General features: G+C 39.3%; 1 protein-coding gene across 1 annotated transcript in view; it reads left to right on the top strand.

Moving 5' to 3' along the window:
* The first annotated feature begins 2,334 nt into the window (after positions 1–2,334).
* Positions 2,335–21,314, top strand: part of Dhx40 (DEAH (Asp-Glu-Ala-His) box polypeptide 40) — a 43,757-nt gene continuing 24,777 nt past the window's right edge. Inside the window, exons 1-7 of the mRNA XM_013013087.1 lie at positions 2,335–2,496; positions 3,365–3,532; positions 6,450–6,595; positions 8,105–8,224; positions 8,428–8,655; positions 8,756–8,822; positions 10,518–10,649. Of these exons, the coding sequence (XP_012868541.1) occupies positions 2,385–2,496; positions 3,365–3,532; positions 6,450–6,595; positions 8,105–8,224; positions 8,428–8,655; positions 8,756–8,822; positions 10,518–10,649 (973 nt within the window). The 5' untranslated portion in view covers positions 2,335–2,384. The remainder of the gene's footprint in view (positions 2,497–3,364; positions 3,533–6,449; positions 6,596–8,104; positions 8,225–8,427; positions 8,656–8,755; positions 8,823–10,517; positions 10,650–21,314) is intronic.

The raw sequence follows: 21,314 nt of genomic DNA, 5'->3' as shown, positions 1-21,314 counted from the left end.
TAGTGTCCAGGCCCTGAGTTTAAGCCTCAGGACTGGAATCATCATCATCATCATCATCATCATCATCAAGAGCTACAGAATTCAACCTTCTCTTGTTGTAGTAATCGGTGTGATTTAAATTCCTTTCAGCTCTTTGTTTTGTCATCATGAGCAAGTTTCTGGGATTTTTTTCTCAAATCTGAAACCTATAGAAATAATAGGTGATTACTCTGAGTTTTTGTAGGGAACAAAGGAGATAATTTACACCAAACAATTATCTACATGGTACCTACCACTGGTTTCAAATGATTACTGTAGCTAGTCTCTTCTAAAATACTTGCTAAGGTCACAAATCCCTTCCTTGTCTATAATATAAGCATATTTCTGCTCTTTTTTTTGGCTTGTGTTCCTGGCTTGTAGTATTTTGAATTCTTAACAGAATTTAGAGGTTAGGAGCCTTGGTGCAAAAGAGATAACTATTTCCAGCTCTGTGTAGTGCCCCAGTTATTAGTTATACGTTAGTATCATTCAAATTATGACAAACTTTCAAGAGTTGTTCAATTGTAAAGGGAAAGGTATAAGTAAATTTTAAATTTCAGTGAGGTTTTGGATTTCAGTAACTTTATGTCTTTTGATGCCTGATCAGAGTAAGGACTTTGAGTTGATGGTGAAGTGACAGTTGTTGTTCTGTCAGTCGTAGAGCTTGAACTCTGCACCTGGGCACGGTCACTGAGCTCATCAGCTCAAGGCAAGCGCTCTACCACTTGAGGCACAGCACCATTTCCGGTTTCCTGGTGGTTTATTGGAGATAAGTCTCATATTTTCCTGGCCGGGTTGGCTTTGAACGGCGATCCTCAGATCTCAGCCTCCTGAGAAGTTAGGATTATAGGCATAAGCCACTGGCCTCTGGCTAAAGTGACTGTCAGCTTTGAGCTGCCTTTTTTTTGGGGGGGGGTCCGGTCATGGGCCTTAACTCTGGGCCTGGGCGCTGTCGCTCAGCTCTTCAGCTCAAGGCTAGCGCTCTACCACTTGAGCCACAGCACCACTTCCGGCTTTTTTCTTTTTGCTTATGTGGTGCTGAGGAATCGAACCCAGGGCCTCATGCATGCAAGGCAAGCACTCTACCACTGAGCCACCTTCCCAGCCCCTGAGCTGCCTTTTTTGGTAGAAAAATTTGGCTCATTCTAATGGTAGAAATCATTTAAAAGGCTGAAAAGATGCACTTCATAATCCCAGAATTACAGGAGGATTACAAATTTAAGGTCAGTCTGGGCTAACTAATAAGACTGTCTCAAAAACAAATCAGGAAACAATCTTTTTCACATTGTGCTGATTTTGTTACAGTTGACTCTACAAATTTTCCGATTCGATAACAGGAAGACCTGGCCTCAAAATACTTTATTTTTTCTTCTAGTACTAAGGCTTGAACACAGAGTCTAGCTTTTTTTTTTTAAATCGAAGCTGGTGCTCTACCACTTGAGCCACAGCTCCTCCTCATCTTTTCTACTCTTATTCTCCCCCTCCTTTTTTTAGTGTTTAATAGGAGATAAGAGTCTCATAGACTTTCCTGCCCAGGCGTGATAGAAATTACAATCCTCAAATCTCAACCTCCTGAGTAACTGAATTATGTGTATGAGCTACTTGGCATCCAACTCAAAGCACCTTTAAGTCACTCCATCTCAGATGCCGTAGATCTCTGGAACTTTTCTGCTATTGTGGTTTCTGAGGAATGCACATCTATTCAAATTGGGCTTAGTTTCCATGATCAATCATCCATTCATCTAAGCCCAGGAAATTCAACCAATGTTGACAGCTTGCTGGGTGTGAAGTTGTATTCTGAATTTCTGACTCTAATGGGGCTTTAGTGTCTAGTAAGAGGGACGAGAAAGTCTGGCAACCAATGAGAATGTAGGGTTCTGTGCAGGAACAGCACGGGGGAACCTAAGTTTTGGATCCTCCATAAGTAGAAGTTCGGAGGACCAGTCAGTAACTGTGGGTCTTGAACAGTTCAGATGGACAAAGAGGAGCATAAATTGCAAAGGCCTCCCTGTAAGATGGCTCTAACTGGGTCCCCAGCCAAGGGTTCTGTTGACTCAAGCGTGTCAAGCCCAGACTCCGTGGCACAGAACACGAGGGAAACGCTTGGTATGGCTTCGCAGCCCGAGGCAGGAGGCACGTGGCGGTTGGCGGGAAAGCCCTGGGGGCGGGGCCTCAGCTGGCGTGCCACCGCGCGCCACGTCATCCTCCAGCCGCGTCCCCTCCCTTCGCTTCCAGTCGCACGCGCGGAAGTAAACAGCCTGACGTCATCAGGGCGCGACTGCGCTCACTCCCCCCCCCTCACCCTCACCCCCCCCACAATCTCCTCACATCGCTGGACGTGCTCACCTCCGCTCCGGGCCAGGTCTATGTCCCGGTTTCCTGCCGTCGCGGGCAGGGCGCCAAGGCGGCAGGAGGAAGGTGAGCGGTCGAGGGAGCTCCAGGAAGAGCGGCCGTCGGTGGTTTCCATCGCGGATAGAGGTGCGAACCGTGGGCGGGGAGGGGAGTGGGGGGGGGAGTGGGAACGCTGGGGAAAGACTGCAGGAGTTTGTTCCGGCCTGAGGGTTGGGGGGCTGAAAGTCCGCCCTGGGGTAGGCTGAGAAGAATGTCGGGAGGGGGGGGCGCGAAGCCGTGGCGTCCTCCTGTTCCTCCCAGCCTGAGGCGAACTTTGAGACTAGTGAGCACTTTGCCTTCGAGGGGGGCGGTCCCAAGCCCAAGTTGGGAGAAAACCTTATCGGGGGGCCAAAAAGTGAACCCCAAACGCCGATATGCGTTCTGCTGTTAAACAGACTCCTAAAGCCTTTGTTCTCTACCCGTTCATATCCCCCCCCGCCCCCCTCCTCGGGCCGCCAGCCTGCCTTTGGGTACGGTATGAAGGGAGCCAGTTTCCAGGAGCCAGTTTCCATGGTTACCCACCACTTGGCCTTCTGGGATATCAGTCACTCTGAACAGGGACCTAACTTGAACCATGAATCAGAAGCAAACACAGGTGCCTTCCAATTCAGCTGAGAGTTTTCTGCGGTGTTCTAGCTCTTGGTCTATTGTTTAAGAAAATTGGGGTTTTGTGCATCTGTGTAGGTAATGCTTGCACATGCATTGCCTTGTGCCAAACCCACTTTGTCAAGTACTTTTGAGTTAGGTATTAACAAAGCCTGAAGTTTGATTTCACCAAAAAGTTATTGCAAGCTTATAGACCTCCTCCAGTGAATTGTTCATAGATGATGTAACTGGAAAGTCATGGATTGATCCCTTCCAACCCTAGAATTCGATGCCTTTGCAGTTCTGAGAAATTATCAGATATCTTCATAGGTCTTTTAATTGTGCAATTATTTTTTTTCTGTTATAACAGAGGAGAAAGGATGCACATCACAAGAGGGAGGAACTACTCCAACTTTTCCTATTCAGAAACAAAGAAAAAAGCTTATTCAAGCTGTAAGGGACAATTCATTCCTTATTGTTACTGGAAATACTGGAAGTGGTAAAACAACTCAGCTCCCAAAGTATCTATATGAAGCAGGTAAAATTTTATTCTGGGTGACTTTGGAAGTATTTAAAAAATACCCATTTTACGGTTAATAGGACTTCTGTACTGTGCAAATGCCCATTGTTGTTTTATAATTCTAACTCTCATATTATCTCCTTTACAGCTCTTTTTTTAGAGTAGTACTTGGGTTTGTATTTAGGACTTTATGGTTGCTGACTTTTTTCCTTTAGGTTATTTTTCAGGTAGGATCTCATCCTTTTTTGCCTAGTCTAGTCTCATACTTTGATCCATATATTCACATTCTGCTGCCTAGCTGGAATTAAAGGTGCACACTACTTATGCTTAGCTTATTTGTTGAGATAGGGTTTTACTAGTTCCTTCCTCCCCTCCCAGACTAGCCCTGAACCATAATCTATTCAATTTCTACCTAATGAGTAGCTGATATTACAATCCTTTGCCTCTTCTTTTTTTAATTTTGTGTCAGTCGTGGGGCCTGAACTCTGGGCCTGGGAGCTTGCTGTCCCTCAGCTCTTCAGCTCAAGGCTAGTGTTCTACCATTTGAGCCACAGCACCACTTCTGGCTTTTTCTGCTTATGTGGTACTGAGGAGTCAAACCCAGGGCCTCATGCATGCAGGCACGTGAGCCACCTTCCCAGCCCCAATCCTTTGCTTCTTTGTGGCCTTATTTCAAATTCAGGAATTAGTTGGGATGACAGATATTTCTGCTTTAATTACAGTAATAATAGGAGAATGAAAGGAATGTGTTAATTTTCTTCTATAGACTGTGGCTCTCTTGCATTAAGGTATTAGCTATTTGGTATTGAAGTAATATTGAGGAGGAAGGAATGTATTGATATCTGTTGCTGACATTAGTTTTTATTGGTTCTTTCTCTAGAGCATTATCAGATAACTGTTTATTTCTTGATTCTGCCAGGACTAGGCTAGCTAACATATAAAACCCATAAGGGAGCTTGGCACAGTATTGCAAACTTGTATAATCCTGGAACTCAGGAGCTGGGGTAGAATGATTGAAAATTCTAGGGCAGTCTGGAATACATAGTAAGAATTTGCCCCTAAAACAAAACAAAATGAGCCTGGCACTGGTGGTTCATGACTGTAATCCCAGCTATACTCAGGCTGAGATGTAAGGATCTCAGTTCAAAGCCAGCCCATGAAAAAAAAATCCCTGTAAGACTCTTATCTCCAATTAACCACACAGAAAACAGAAGTGGCGCTGAGCTAAAAGTGGTAGACTGCTAGCCTTGAGTGAAAGCTCAAGTACAGTGTCCAGCCCCTGAGTTCAAACCCCATGATTGACAGAAACAAAACAAAACAAAAAATCCTAGTCTTTCTGTTCAGTATGAGAAAAGTTTCTACTGTAAGATTGGTAAAGAACTTTATTATGTAGGATATAGTTCACTAATATTTCTTACTTAGTGTGATGTATCAAACTCAAGTTGCCAGCCATTAAATCATACCACTAACTTGCATACTAGTAGGAAGAAAAAATAGCATCAAGAACTAGGATGTATAAGCCAGGCACAGGTGGCTCATGCCTGTAATCCTAGCTACTCAGAAGGCTGAGATCTGAGGATCATAATTTGAAGCCTGGGTAGGAAAATCCATGAGACTCTTTATCTCTAATAAACTACTCAGAAAACAGCCAGAAGTACACTGTGGCTCAAGTGGTAGAGTGCTAGCCTTGAGCACAATGAAGTTCAGGGATGGTGCCCAGGCCAAGGTCAAGCCCCAGGACCAGAAAAAAGAAAGAAAAAAATAACTAAGATGTGGCTCAGTTGGTTATCAAGTGCTAGGCCCTGAGTTCTACCCCCTATTTTTAAAAAAGGGTTAGAAAGTCTGTGAGATTCTTATCTCCAGTTAACCACCAGAAAACCAGAAGTGGTGCTGTGGCTCAAGCGGTAGAATGCTTGGCTTGAGCTGAAGAGCTGAGGGACAGCGCCCAGGCCCAGAGTTCAAGCCCCATGACTGACCAAAAAAAAAAAAGGTATAATCAATTGTAAGATGAATCTCCATTTCCAGAGAAAATGAATAGTAATAACAAGCCTGCAAGAAAATGAATAATATAATGTGCCTGCAAGAATCAATAAAAAGTAGTATATTTAAATCCAGGATTTTTTGGGGGGGGAACAAAATTTTTCCTTTATTTTAGGAAGTGTGTAGTATTTTATGGATTTCTAGGTTTTAAAATTCTTTGCCAGTTGTGGTAGTGTGCACTTGTAGTTTCAGCTGCTTGAGAGACTGAGGTAGGAGAACTGATTTGTCTAGGAACTCGAAGCCTATCGGGGAAATAGTAAGAACTTGTCTAAAAAAGTCAAGTAAGTATTATAAGGAAAGTTGAAAGAAAAAAAAAAGAAAAACTCAAACATAATTAAAATATATACCTTTAGGGCTTGGAATGTGGCTTAGTGGTAGAGTGCTTGCCTAGTATGCATGAAGCCCTGAGTTTGATTCCTCAGTACCACATAAGCAAAAAGCTGGAAGTGGCACTCTTGCTCAAGTGGTAGATTGCTTGCCTTAAGTAAAAGAAGAAGGTCAGGGACAGTGCCCACGTCCTGAATTCAATCCCTAGGACTGGCAAAAAATAAATATACTTTTAGAATGGAAGTGTATATGTATGTGTGCGTGCGCACACTCACGTGTGTGCATGTGTGTGTGTGTGGGGATACTGGGGTTTGAACATAGACCTTGTACTTGCTAAGCACCTCTACCACTGAGCTATGTCTCTTACCCTCAAAAAAATATATTCTTGATGCATTCTTGTTTTTAATTAATACTTAAATATCTGTGATGCAAATGTAGTACAATAGGATTTTCTTTTGCAAGGATTCAAACCTCTTGTATTGATTGATCAGAAATAATTTTGTTCTAGTAGGAAGAAGATATCACTAACTAACTTTTTTTCTTCTTTTTAAACTTCTGGTTATGGTAGGGTTTTCACAGCATGGTATGATTGGTGTGACTCAGCCACGAAAAGTAGCTGCCATATCAGTTGCTCAGAGGGTTGCTGAAGAAATGAAATGTGCTTTGGGATCCAAAGTAGGATACCAAGTTCGTTTTGATGATTGCAGCTCTAAGGTATAAAAGTTGTTTATATTTAAGTACTTAAGTTTATATTTAAGTGACTTAAAATGGAAAAAGTTATGATAGGGGTTTTTAATGTGTATGAAAAATGCCAAATATATATTTTATATCGTATAGACTATCTAATATATAATGTACATTATATATAGTATATATAGCTATCTCCCACTGAGCTATATCCCAGCCCTTAGTTTTGTGAGGCAGGATTTTACAATGTAGCTCAGGCTGATTTTGAACTCACTTTGTAGTCCAGGCTGGCCTGATCCTCCTGCTTCTACCTCCTTAGCTGGGATATAGGCATGTACCACGATGTTTTATGAAACATTTTAAATTTCAAAATTCCATTTTTTTATTACATTTTTAAACTTTTTATTTATTTTTGTCGGTTGTGAGGCTTGAACTCTGGGCTTGGGCGCTGTTCCTCAGCTCTTCGGCTCAGGGCAAGCGCTCTACCACTTGAGCCACAGTGCCACTTCCGGTTTTCTGGTGATTAATTGGAGATAAGAGTCTCACGGACTTTCTTGCTTAGGCTGGCTTTGAACCGTGATCCTCAGATCTTGGCCTCTTGAGTAGGATTACAGGCATGAGCTACTAGTGCATGGCTTTCCATATTTATTTTAAAGAAACAAAGCCCTAGATTAGAATTAAAACATTGTTAATGCTTTAGCTCTGAGGTATCTGATATTTAACCCATTTTTTTCTCTCAGTTCATTAGTGAAAATAATGTTTATTTTTCTTAGGACTCTCTTATTTCACTGTTTTAAAGCCATAAAGCCCTTGATATGTGGGTTATGCTTGAACCTAAAATTTTCTTTAATGTTGTTAAATGTATATAACCTAAAATTTACTGTTTCAGTCATTTGTTGGTGTATAATCCTATGGCATTAGGTACATCTACAATTCAATGTTGTGTATTTTCAGAATTTTGTTCAGTATTTTCAGAATTTTTCATCATGCCGGGCTGGGAAGGTGGCTCAGTGTTAGACCGCTTGCCTTGCATGCCTGAGGCCCTGGGTTTGATTCCTCAGCACCACATAAGCAAAAAGAAAAAAGCCGAAAGTGGTGCTGTGCCTCAAGTGGTAGAGTGCTAGCCTTGAGCTGAAGAGCTGAGGGGCTGTGCCCAGGCCCAGAGTTCAGGCCCCACGACTGGACCCAAAAAAAACAAAACAAAACAAGAGTTCATTAGTGTTTTTATTTTTTCTTTAAATTATCTTCAGTTGTGCAAAGGCATTGTATTTTATCAAATCAATTTTTGAAGTCAATGGAAAAATGATAACTTAATAAAGTTAGCTTTCCTTTTTGTTTTTAAGGCCGTTAGTCCTTAGCTGTATAAATCATGTTTCATAATTGACCATAAATATTAGACTATTTTAGGAGCTTGTTTCAGTCATATTGATTTGATCACTGAATGTCTGTATGTGAGGGTAGAATTTAGTTGAGGAAGTAGTGCTACATATTTGTGACGTTGAGAATTGATTTGCTCTGCTGTTTTTTTAACATTAGGAAACAGCAATCAAATACATGACAGATGGGTGTTTACTGAAACATATTCTGGGAGATCCAAATCTTACCAAATTCAGTGTCATAATTTTGGATGAAGCTCATGAGAGAACTCTAACTACAGTGAGTATTAATATTTGCTTATCTGTTTTTATTAACAAGTACTTCATTTGATTGGGTAGCTTTTATTGTACAGAGAATTGGCACCCCTTACTTACATTGTAATCTGTTGAAATAGAAATTACTTGATTTAGGATAGCTATGTACTTAAAATAGATTGACTGTTAAGTTTATTTGGGACTTAATAGACTTTACTTATCTTTCAGGATATTTTATTTGGTTTATTAAAGAAGCTATTTCAAGAGAAGTCTCCAAACAGGAAGGAACATTTAAAAGTGGTAATAATGTCTGCAACTATGGAGTTAGCCAAGCTTTCTGCGTTCTTTGGAAATTGTCCTATATTTGACATACCTGGAAGGCTTTATCCAGTCAGAGAGAAATTCTGCAATTTGATTGGCCCACGAGACAGAGAAAATACTGCATATATTCAAGCGGTATTACTTGACATCTTTTTATGTCTTTTATTTGAATCTGTAATTTTTGTTAATTGAGTAGTTTGGTAATTCATTTGTTCTCTGTTTTTTAATGTTTTAGATTGTAAAAGTGACTATGGATATTCATTTGAATGAAATGGCTGGAGATATCTTAGTGTTTCTGACAGGTAAGCTTTCCATATCAGATTGTACAATGTCATATGTTGTGTTTGTGTGTGTGTGTGTGTGTGTGTGTGTGTGTATGTATGTATGTATATATTTTATGTTTGGTGTTGCTCTGTTGTTTATACTGACCTTGAACTTTTGGGCTCAAGCAGTCCCGCCTCATTCTCCAAGGAGCTGGTAGAGCAGGTGCATACTGTTATGCCTGGCTAATATTTACTATTTGTAAATAGTGGATGTGACACCCAAGTAGAGTACTACCTTTTTGGGGATGGGTACTCTTTTCTTTTTTTTTTTGTCAGTTGTGGGGCCTGAACTCTGGGCCTGGGTGCTGTACCTGAGCTCTTCAGCTGAAGGCTAGCACTCTACCACTTGAGCCTCAGCCTCACTTCTGGCTTTTTCTGCTTATATGGTGCTTATATGGCCACCTTCCCAGCCCCATGGGTACTTTTTTCTTGACTTTTGCCCTGTTTATTACCATCTGGATAGATTAGATAGTATACAAAATAAAAATGTGAAATACACAGACACTTTTGTTTTTGTTTTTGGTTGTTTTTTTTGGGGGGGTCTGGTCATGGGGCCTGAACTCTGGGTCTGGGCGCTGTCCCTCAGCTCTTCAGCTCAAGGCTAGCGCTCTACCACTTGAGCCACAGCACCACTTCCAGCTTTTTTCTTTTTGCTTATGTGGTGCTGAGGAATCGAACCCAGGGCCTCATGCATGCAAGGCAAGCACTCTACCACTGAGCCACCTTCCCAGCCCTACATGGACACTTTTGTAAAGACTAATTAACTGGTAAATGATATCCTACCAGTTTCTTTTTGCTTTGAGTAGTGGAATGATACTAGATAATAGCAGTACATTAAGTATGGAATCCATGTATTATGGTGAAACTTATGTCGTATTTTTTGAGTTTCTTAAAACAGTTACATCCTCAACTAGTGTATCTTTTTAAGTAGTATTGTCCTACTAGTAGGAAAGAGTCCTGTTTTTAAGTCATATTATAGTTCATCTCCTATTCTGCCTTGTGTTAATGTCAGAAGTGAGACATTATAACAATTTGTTTTCCTTTTGGAAGTTACTACTTACTTGAAGTACCTAAATTCAGTGTCTCCTGGATGTTTCCCTTATCTATACAATTTGGTCTTACCAAGGAGAAAGGCTTGAAGGTGATAAACACTTTTTCTTTAGAAATTTTACCCTTCAAACTAGTGTATTTTTGATTTCAGGTGTGTATGTGTGTCTGTGTTTGTGTGTGTGTGTGAGAGAGAGAGAAAGAGACAGAGACAGAGAGACAGAGACAGAGAGAGAATGAGAAGGTAGAGAGCCAGCTCTAGGGCTAGAACTCAGGACCTAGACACTATCAGCTTTTTGCTCAAAACTAGTGCACTATTACTTGGGCCACAGGTCTGCCTCTGTTTTTTTGGTGCTTAATTGGACATGAGTCTCACAAATCTAGGGTGGCCTTGAACCAGGATCCTCAGATTTTAGCCTCCTGAGTTGCTAGGTGTGAATCACAGGTTCCCAGCTGCTTTCAGTTTTATTGATGAGGTTTGATACATCTAATGTGTTTATGTACTGTAGATCAAATGACTGATTAATTGAAACTATTAGGAAAGACTAATTTTAATGCAGACTTCAAAAATATTTTAAATAAATTTTGCTGTTCATTTGCTGAAGTTATTCTTCCTTCCTATTTCAGGCCAGTTTGAAATTGAAAAAAGTTGTGAGTTACTTTTTCAAATGGCAGAGTCTGTTGATTATGATTATGATGTTCAAGATACCACTCTAGATGGCTTGTTAATATTGCCGTGTTATGGATCTATGACTACAGGTAAATCTTTACTTGGATAGAAAATATGACTGGTTCTGAAAGCTCTTTATTGAAATATATAAATACATACGTACACCCAACAGAAAGTTAATGGATCTTAAGTGTTTAGGTAACAAATTTCAACAACTGACCTTGCTTTTGTTACTAAGACACAGACCAAGATCATGAAATAAGACATTAAGAGAGGTATCATTCCTCAAGAGAAGAACCTTAGATAACCCTTTTATGTTATTAAATTTATTAAGTTAGACTATGTCATGTTTTAGCAGAACAGAAATGGTGGTGGTGATTCTTTAAGGATGATAATTTCTCAGTAGTAGCGCAAATCAAACATAATTTGCCCTTGTTTCAGAATTTTTACACATATATATCCAAATATATCTAGGACTAAACATAGTGGATTTTTTCCCCTGTTTTAGTTAGCCATCAATTAGTCTGTACTTCAAGAATGATCTTTTTTTTGGGAGGGGTCCGGTTGTGGGGCCTGAACTCAGGGCCTGGGCGCTGTCCCTGAGCTCTTGACCTCAAGGCTAGCACTCTACCACTTGAGCCACAGCGCCACTTCCGGCTTTTTATTTTCTGCTTATGTGGTGCTGAGGAATTGAACCCAGGACCTCATGCACGCAAGGCAAGCGCTCTACCACTGAGCCACCTTTCCAGCCCCCTTTTCAGACACTTCTGATGGAGAGCTTTTGCTACTTTCATGGTTATTCATTCACTTTTTTTTTTTTTTTGGTCAGTTGTAGGGCAGGGCCTGGAGCACTGTCCCTGAACTCTTTTGCTCAAGACTAGCTCTTTACCATTTTGAGTCATAATGCCACTTCTAGTTTTCTGTTGGTTAATTGGAGATGAAAGGCTTATGGACTTTCCTGTTCAGGTTGGCTTTGAATTGCAATCCTCAGATCTCAGCCTCCTGAGTAGATAGGATTACGGCGCTGAGAAGGTGGCTCAGTGGTAGAATGCTTGCCTTGCATGCATGAGGCCCTGGGTTTGATTACTTGGTACTACATAAGCAGAAAAAGCCAGAAGTGGCGCTATGGCTCAAATGGTAGAGCGCTAGCCTTGAGCTGAAGAGCCGAGGAACAGCACCTAGGCCTAGAGTTCAGGTCCATGACTGACCAAAAAAAAAAAAAAAAGATTATATGCATGAGCCACAATTACCTGGCTCATTCACTTTCAAATCAACTTTATTCTAAAGAGAAAAAAAAAGGAATCTATGTTAACTCTTATTTTCATATTTGCTCCTAGTATTGTTGAGGTTAGGTTTTTCGTTTTTGGTTTTTTTTTGTTTTTTTTTTTGCCACTCCTGGGGCTTGAACTGTGGGCCTGGGCACAGTCCCTAAGCGCCTTTTGCTCCAGGCCAGCACTCTACCACTTGAGCCACAGCACCACTTCCCTTTTTTTCTGTGATTAGTTGGAAATAAGAGTTGGCTGGCTTCAAACTGCATTCCTTCTGAATAGCTGGGTTTACAGGTATAAGCCACTGGTGCTCATTGAAGTTAGAATTTGTAAGTTCTTTTTTTTAATTAATGGAATTTGATGTGTAAAACTAGAGGCTGGGAATGTGGCTCAGTGGTAGAGCACTTGCCTTGCATGCATGAGGCCCTGGGTTCAATTCCTCAGCATCACATAAGCAAAAAGAAAAAAGCTGGAAGTGGTGCTGTGGCTCAGGTGGTAGAGTGCTAGCCTTGAGCTGAAGAGCTGAGGGACAGCGCCCAGGCCCAGAGTTCAGGCCCCAGGACTGGACCCAAAAAAAAAAAAAAAAGAGAGAGAAATTAGCCTATTGGATTTTGACTCAGGTTAACATTTAAATGTTTTTTTTTTTATCTTTTATGATTTTTATGACTTTTATTTTTGTTGAGTTAGGCAGTTTTTAGTTCTTATATTTTAAAGTTTAGGAAGATATGTGTTAGTTTAGAACCTTATCCCCTCTGCTAGTTTGGAAGTCTCTTATGTGATATTAGGCTTTTGCTCTCAATTTTCTGCATATAAAAGGGAATTTTAAATCATTATTAGATATTTAATGTTCTCATTGTTGTCTGGAATTTGATCTGCTGGCTCTTTCCTGAGTAACTTTGTAACTAAGTTCAAAACTCCTGATGGCTGGGCGCTGGTGGGTCACTCACACCTATAATCCTAGCTACTCAGGAGGCTGAGATCTGAAGATCGAAGTTCAAAGCCAGCCCAGGTAGAAGAAAACTGGAAGTGTGCTGTAGCTCAAGAGGTAGAGTGCTTGCCTTGAGCTGAAGAGCTGAGGGACAGCACCCAGGCCCAGAGTTCAAGCCCCACAACCAAAAAAAAAAACCAACAAAAAACGATGGTTGCTTTGTTATTAAATATATTTTTCTATATAAAATAAATGTTTTTTCATCTTATTGCCACACTGAAAGTAAATTGGTATCTGCTATTGTCTCTGTACTAACTTTCACAAATAAGAATTTTTTTTAATTTTACTTTATTTTATTTGTGAACATACTGTACAGAGGGGTTACAATTACATGGGCAGGATAATGTGTACATTTCTTACCAAGCATTGCAGCCTCCTCCTTTGTTTACCCTTCACATCCCTTCCCAGCCTCTCCCCTCACCCCCACAAATAAGAATTTTATATTATTAAAGGCTCTAGTGACAGCTTGTTTCTCAAATCTCACCCCTCTGTACGTTTGTATTTTCACTTTGTAATACAGTGGTAATGGCTTGAAGTTCTTTCCTCTGGGATAATATTTAATTATCTGGTTCTTTGGACTACTCCTTCCCTGAGGCTGTTGCCAGCAGTTCCTCTTTGGCAAAGTTGTCCTCCCCAAAACATAACTTTAAGATATCTTTATCTTCTTGTTTTCTTAGTTTCTGCTTTTGAGTGGTTGTCTTCAAGGATTCATCTTTCACTTCGATGGATGATTCATGAGCACTGCCTCTTCAGTCTCACTCCCCTACCTTGAACCTCCTGTGTCTCCTAAATGGGCTTTTTGGTCTGTGTATCATATCACCCCAGATCATTGAATCTATGCAAGTGGCAAGTTATACAGATAGATGTCCTTTTACTGTTGTTTTGTCCACTTCATTTCCTCCTTTATTCATGCATTGCTAGAGTTGGGATCCTCATTTAGCTTTCCTGAGTTGTTTCTATATTCTGCTGACTTATTTTTCCTGATTTAATTTACTGTCTTCCCTGAAATGGTAAGCATAATTTTCCAAGAATGTAATTCTGGTTTTGTTAGTCTTCTAGTACTGACAGCTGTTCCCTACTTCCAATGGAATTAAAATGCCAACTTAATATTCTCTTTCATTATCCTTCCAGCATGACTATAACTGGCTTTTAGCCTTATTTCCCAGTATATGTAATTTCTTATGTTATGAATGGTAAAGCTGTGTGATTGGGTGTGAACAGAGCTATTGCTGAATAGTTGTTTATTTTAGTTTCCCTTTTGATTTCCAAGAGCACTATCAAAGGTAAACTGATTTCCTATGCTTTTGCGACATTAAAGTTTACTTGAGAGGGAGGAGAAGAACAGTGGTTTCTTGCCTGTTTCCTGTAAAAAAAAAAAAAAAAGGGTTAAACAGTGTTCAACATTTTATTATTTTTGTGCTGGTCCTGGGGCTTGAATTCAAGGCCTTAGTGCTGTCCCTGAGCTTTTTATTTTTGCTTAACACTAACACTCCCAACTTGAGCCACAGCTCTACTTCCAGCATTTGCTAATTTATTGGAGATAAGAGTCTTACAGACTTTACTTCCCTGGCTGGCCTCAAACTTGAATAATCATATTTCATCTTCCTGAGTAACTAAGGATCTCAGGCATGAGGCACAGCACCTGGCCATTAACTATTTATTAACTATTTTTATTTAATTTTTTTGTGCCAACTGGGGCTTGAAATTAGGACCTCCTGCTTGGCTTTTTCCACTGCTTGCTGGCACATTACTTGAGCCATGCCTCTACTTCCTGCTTTCCTGGTTAATTGAAGATAAGAGTCTTACAGATTTGTCTGCTTCTGGCTGGCTTTGAACAGAGGTCCTCAGATCTCAGCCTCCTAAATTTCTAGGGTTATAGTTTTAAGCCATTGGTGCCTGGCTGAAGTAGATATTATATGTATATATACATATGTATATACATAATATATATATATATATATTTTTTTTTTCTTCTAGGCTAGCTAGGAGAGTGGCTTTTATTTATTTATTTATTGTCAGTCGTGGGGCTTGAACTCTAGGCCTGAGCACTGTCCCTCAGCTCTTCAGCTCAAGGCTAGCGCTCTACCACTTGAGCCACAGCACCACTTCTGGCCTTTTCTGTTTAGGTGTTGCTGAGGGATCGAATGCAGGGCCTCATGCATGTGAGGGAAGCACCCTACCGCTGAGCCACCTTCCTAGCTGTTTTAAAGACAAATTTTAAATGTTTTCCAAATTGACAACCAAAATTTTCATCTGTCAAATATGGAGATTATATTAGATTATATTGGACTACACATAGCTATCACTAATGTTCTATCAGGGTAGGAATTGTTTTTGTTTTTCTTCCCTCATCCTTTTTGTGATTCTGCTTTTGCAGTTTCCTTATCTTGAACTGCCATCCATTTTTCCTCCTTCCTTCTCACTGGCTGAAATCCTGCTGTTTCACTTCACTAGTGTAGTCAACTCCATCAAAGCCTTTCCTGTTTTTCTTCCTCACACAATACTTTGCTCTTTTCCTTATTTGAACTTCTCTTGCTTTTTTGTATCTCTGTTACACTTAACACATTCTACCCTGTGTTATAATTGTCTTATGTCCTCTATGAAATTGTAAACTTCTTGAGGGCAAGTATTCTGTACTGTATGTTGAATCATACTCACTTTATTTAACTGAATTCCAGAACTTTATTTTCTTCTAAATTCTTTTAATGTTTTAAACACTATAGCTCTCATACATTTTCCTTCTTATAACTTGCTTGTTTTTGTGGGCTTATGCAGTTTTTTTTTTATAAATGTGGGTGTAGGCAAACTAAATCTCAAAAATAATAAACTGAAATGTGACAGTTTTTATAAAGTACAAATATTTACATGGAATTAGAGAATTTTAGCACTGAAAGTAATCATTTGAAATTTAGTGCTTCTTAGCCTTTTGGGAGGGTTGGGAAGGTTCATGTGCCTTTAGGAAGGTTATAAGAACCATGGCTTCTTTTTTCTCTAGAAAAATGAAGAACATATGGCACATTATATGCTTCTATAATGAGACGTCTTATTTACAGATAATCAGGCTTCTTATTTACAGAAAGAGGCACATGGCATTAATGCATTTGATAAGTGATTAATCAGTAGAGGGTGATAAAATAATATCTGTATTTCTAGAATATACAAAGAAAAGGAACCAGATGGGAGAGAAAAAGGCTAGTGATATTCCTGCAAAAAATTTTACTCTGTTGAATCATTTTTACCTTGTGGAATCTCTTTTTTTTTTTTGGTCCAGTTGTGGGGCCTGAACTCTGGGCCTGGGCGCTGTCCCTTAGCTCTTCAGCTCAAGGCTAGCGCTCTACCACTTGAGCCACAGCACCACTTCCGGCTTTTTTCTTATGTGGTGCTGAGGAATCGAACCCAGAGCCTCAGGCATGCAAGGCAAGCGCTCTACCACTGAGCCACCTTCCCAGCCCTCTTGTGGAATCTCTTAAATAAACATATAATTATGAATTATATTGCAAGTAAATAAAATAAGGAAAATATTTAAAATCACAAAGATCCTACAAGTAGTAATCACTGTTAACACTTTTGAGATACATTGGAGACATTGTCCTGAACCTTTTCTTTATATATTAAAATATATTTTTATTGTTTAGTTTTTTTAAGCAAAATGGGATTATATATTTATGCTATTTTGTGTTTCTTTTTTATCTTGGCAAAAAATTTTAAAGCGTAAAAAAAGACCAAAGACTTACTTGCACTGTACAAAATTAACAATGTCTTAGTGTATTTCCTCTAGTTTTCTTTAAGAAAAATTGCTTGGTTGAGAGAAATAAATATACTGTTTTTATTAAAGACAATTCAACATGCACATTTAATTTCATAGATAAAAAGTAAAGATAATACCTCAAATTATTCTACTAGGAATAGCTATATGTGTAACAGGAAAAACATTATTCATACATCTCTATGTGTGTATGTGTACATCTATAGAAGCATAAGTAGATACAAACCTTGATTGAAATACTTTGTCAAAGGTAGGCATAGTGGCAATGCCTGTAATATCAACACTTGGAAAGCAGAGGCAGGAGAAAGGCAAGTTTTTTTTTGTTTGTTTTTTTGTCGGTCGTGAGGGCTGAACTTTGGGCCTAGGCACTGTTCCTCAGCTCTTCAGCTCAAGGCTAGTGCTCTACCACTTGAGCCACAGCGCCACTTCCGGCTTTTTGCTTATGTGGTGCTGAGGAATCGAACCCAGGGCCTCTGGCATGCAAGGCATGCACTCTACCACTGAGCCACCTTCCCAGCGTAAAATAATCTTTTTATTAAAGATTAAAAACATGAAAAATGTTAAGATGTCTTGTTTCTGTCTTTAAAGATATATTTGATTGGGGATCTTATACTGTCAATTCCCTAATGTAAAAGATGAGGACAAAAATCACTTTTCATCCTCTGTATCTTCTCTGACTGATTTTTGTTAGTTCAGGTTATTGTTCAGATATCTTCAGTACTCACAATCCTTTTAATATGTTTTCCCATTAATTCTTCAGTCATTTAGGTTAGCTGTATTTTAATCCTTCTTTTTTTTCAAAATATGAGTTCTGTACTCTTTTTATGTTTGAGAATGTGTGGCTTTTGCCTTTATATTTAAACTACTTCTTGGCTGGGCTTTTATGTTCTTGGGTCACACTTTCTTTTCCTTAGAACTTGGTAGACGTTATCCAGTTGTCTTCTGGCATTGAATGTTGCTGCAGAGAAGTCTGAGGCCAGCCTGATTTTTTTTCTCTTCCTTGTAAGTGATTTGTTTTTTTCTGTCTGATTGCCTGAAATTTTCTGTTTTTATCCACGACTTCAGAAGTTTCAGTTAGGTATTTTTGGTATTAAAATCTCTTGAAATTTGATGTACTTATTTTTGAAATCAAGTTATTGAGATATAATTTACATACAATAATAATATACATACAAAATTATTGTTTTAAGTGCACAACATATTGAATTTTAACCATGTATATTCCTATTGAACAGTCACCATCACAAACATGAAGAAAATTTCTACTGTGGTCTTTTTGATCTGCAGCCTCCAATTCATCTCAAGGACATTCTTTTTTTTTTTTTTTCCCCAGTAGTGGGGCTTGAACTCTGGGTCAAGGACATTCTTATGTAGAGTCTTTGAATATAGTTTGTTGTTTTTCTGTTTCAGGGTACCAGTTATTCTGCTGTTAGATTGTTTCTGTTCCCCATATTTTTAGTTTCTTTTCTTTTTTTTTTTTTTTGGTCGGTTGTAGGGCTTGAACTCTGGGCCTGGGCGCTGTCCCTTGGCTCTTCAGCTCAAGGTAGCGCTCTACCACTTGAGCCACAGCTCCAGTTCTGGTTTTCTGGTGGTTAATTGGAGATAAGAGTCTCACGGACTTTCCTGCCTGGGCTGGTTTTGAACTGTGATCCTCAGATTTCAGCCTTCTGAGTAGCTAGGATTACAGGAGTGAGCCACCAGTGCCAGACTGGGCTGTCTTTTGAACTGTGATCCTTAGATCTCATCCTCCAGGGGAATATGAGCCCCCAGTGTCCAGCCTTATGTCATTGTTTACTCCCCCTAATATGACTTCTACATGTCAAGGCAGGGTTTGAGCTAGATAGTGTTTTTTACCTGTTTGCTTCTAAATCTTTTTTCCCTTTGACAATTTTGAAGTTTATTGCATTGTTATATTTCTCCTATTCACATATACATATACATCAGCACTCTTTTGTGATTTGGGTGAGGGGAAAACAATATTTGGGATGAGATATTTTATGAAGAAGATTCAGTTGCCAAATATATATTTATATATCTTCTGTAGGAACATTACCCAATACCTTGGTTCCTTGATAGTCTTTCTGTCTCTATGGCACCTTTTTACCCTCCTTATTAATAACATTGTAATGCCTTATCAGGTTCTGAGATAGAATAATCATAAAGGAAGTATTGAGAATTGCTTTCTTTTAGTGAAAAACATTCGTTTATTTTCCTCTCTTCTGCATGGAGAGTGAAAACTCACTTTAAGAATATCGATATTTATCATTTTCAATTCCTTTAAAAACAAAATTGGCTTGTGTTTGTAACTGAAATATGGTGTAAAGTATGTGGGAGAAATTTAAAATGTGAAACAGTTGTCTTTTTTAAACAGTTTCAAGACTTAATTTTGTGTTGAATAAAATGATGTCATGAATTTTGCTTAAACTGAAGGCTATATAAAACAAATCTTTTAGCAATGGATTGATTAAAAAACAGATTGATTATGTGTAAATATGTTCAGAAAGGACATTGCTTTTTTTTTTTTGTGGAGATGTAGCTTGAGATAATATTGTCACTGTATGTCCCAGGCTGGTTTGGAATTATGTAGCATAGGCTGGCATTGAACTTGTGATGGTTGTGTGCCTCTACCTCCTCAGTTATGTATCATCATGACTCAGTGGTAGAATGCTTGCCTTGCATGCATGAGGCCCTAGGTTCGTTCGATTCCTTAGCACCACGTAAGCAGAAAAAGCCGAAAGCGGCACTGTGGCTCAAGTGGTAGAGTGCTAGTCTTGAGCTGAAGAGCTGAGGGACAGCATCCAGGCCCCAAGTTCAGGCCCCACTACCAGCAAAAAAAAGAAAGACATTCCGAACTTTGCAAAATGTTATGGTAGAGTTTTAAAGGTAGAATCTTAATGTTTATTTATCTACTAAAATTTTAATCAATTATTCAATAACCATTTATTGAGAACTTAAAATGAGGCAGACATTTATCTAGGTACTTAGGATATGCCTTAAAAGACAGCTTTTGTCCTCATGAAGTTACATGTAGTGAATAAATAGATAATAAATTCATAAACATAAACTATACAGTAATATATTAGTCATCTGAACTATCTAGAAGAAGTAGGCTACTATCTATGTATAGAAATGCCTAAATATTCACGCTTAAACTTTTCATCATATTCTCCAAAGCCTGAATAATACGTTTTTTCCTATCTTTTTTATTGCGGTTTATTTTTTAATGTTGTCCAGACACTTGGGCTCAAGAAATCATCTTGCTTTAACTTCCCAAGTAGCTGGATACAATACCAATTTTCCAAGTCACCTTTCTAGCACTTTTTTATTTGACAAATTAATTTTAGAATGATGTAAAGAAGTATCATGTAACTCTGTTAAGTTTGTTTGCCTGTTAATAAGTAAATCTTGGACCATGCAATTCATCTCCTTTCCCTGGGTTTGAGTTTTGTCGGCTGTAAAATCAGGTGGTTGACTTAGTTTAAAATTGCTTATCTATGCCATTCTTTTCTTTCTTACTAATAGTTCAACTTTGGTTTGTTTTATTACTTTGCACATGAATATTTGTAAGTTTACTTGAAAATAATTTTTCACTTAAGTTTTTAAGTTGTTTTTTTTTTGGGGGTCTGGTCGTGGGGCCTGAACTCTGGGCCTGAGCGCTGTCCCTCAGCTCTTCAGCTCAAGGCTAGCGCTCTACCACTTGAGCCACAGTGCCACTTCCGGCTTTTTTTTTTTTTTTTGCTTATGTGGTGCTAAGGAATCGAACCCAGGGCCTCATGCATGCAAGACAAGCGTTCTACCACTGTGCCATCTTCCCAGCCCTTAAGTTGTTTTTTTTTCCCTCATAGTGCTGGAGATTGTACTTAAGGTCTTGCACATGCTAAGCAAGCAGTGTACTACTTGAGCAATAGCCCTAACCCCATTTTAAGATTTTCTTGGCTGCTGATTTTCTGGAAATCACATGGAAGGCATTTTTAAAAGTTTTGTTTACCAAGTAATGTATATACTACTATACTAATATATAATGTATAATAAAAAACAAAATGTTTTGATTGCTGGGCACGGGTGGCTCGTGCCTGTAATCCTAGCTACTCAGAAGGCTGAGATCTGAGGATTGTGATTCAAAGCCAGCCCAGGCTGGAAAGTCAATGAGATTCTTATCTCTAGTTAAGCACCAGAAAACCTGAAGTGGTGATGTGGCTCTAGTGATAGAGTGCTTGCCTTGAGCTAAAGAGCTGTAGGACAGCGCCCAGACCCAGAATTTAAGCCCCATGACTGACAAAAATAAAAAGTTTGGGCTGGGAATGTGGCTTAGTGGTAGAGTGCTTGCCTAGCAAGCATGAAGTCCTAGGTTCAATTCCTTAGTACCACATATACAGAAAAAGCCAGAAGTGGTGCTGTGACTCAAGTGGTAGAGTGCTAGCCTTGAGCAAAAGAAGCTCAGGGTTAGAGCCTAGGCCCTGAGTTCAAGCCCCAGGACTGGCAAAAAAAAAAGAGAGAGAGAGAGAGAGAAAGAAAAGGATGCTGTGAAAAATATAAACACAAATACTAAGAATTTCTTTCTATGTTGCAGTACTTTTGCCTGTATTCTCCTTGGAATATTTCTTTTTTTTGTCAGTCGTGGGGCTTGAACTCGGCCTGGGCACTGTCCCTCAGCTCTTCAGCTCAAGGTGAGCGCTCTACCACTTGAGCTACAGCGCCACTTCCGGTTTTCTGGTGGTTTATTGGAGATAGG

The sequence above is a fragment of the Dipodomys ordii genome, unplaced genomic scaffold (assembly GCF_000151885.1).
Source record: "Dipodomys ordii isolate 6190 unplaced genomic scaffold, Dord_2.0 Scaffold19, whole genome shotgun sequence".
Lineage (NCBI taxonomy): Eukaryota > Metazoa > Chordata > Mammalia > Rodentia > Heteromyidae > Dipodomys > Dipodomys ordii.
Note: the sequence above shows the minus strand (reverse complement) of the source record. Positions and strands in the feature narration are given on the sequence as shown.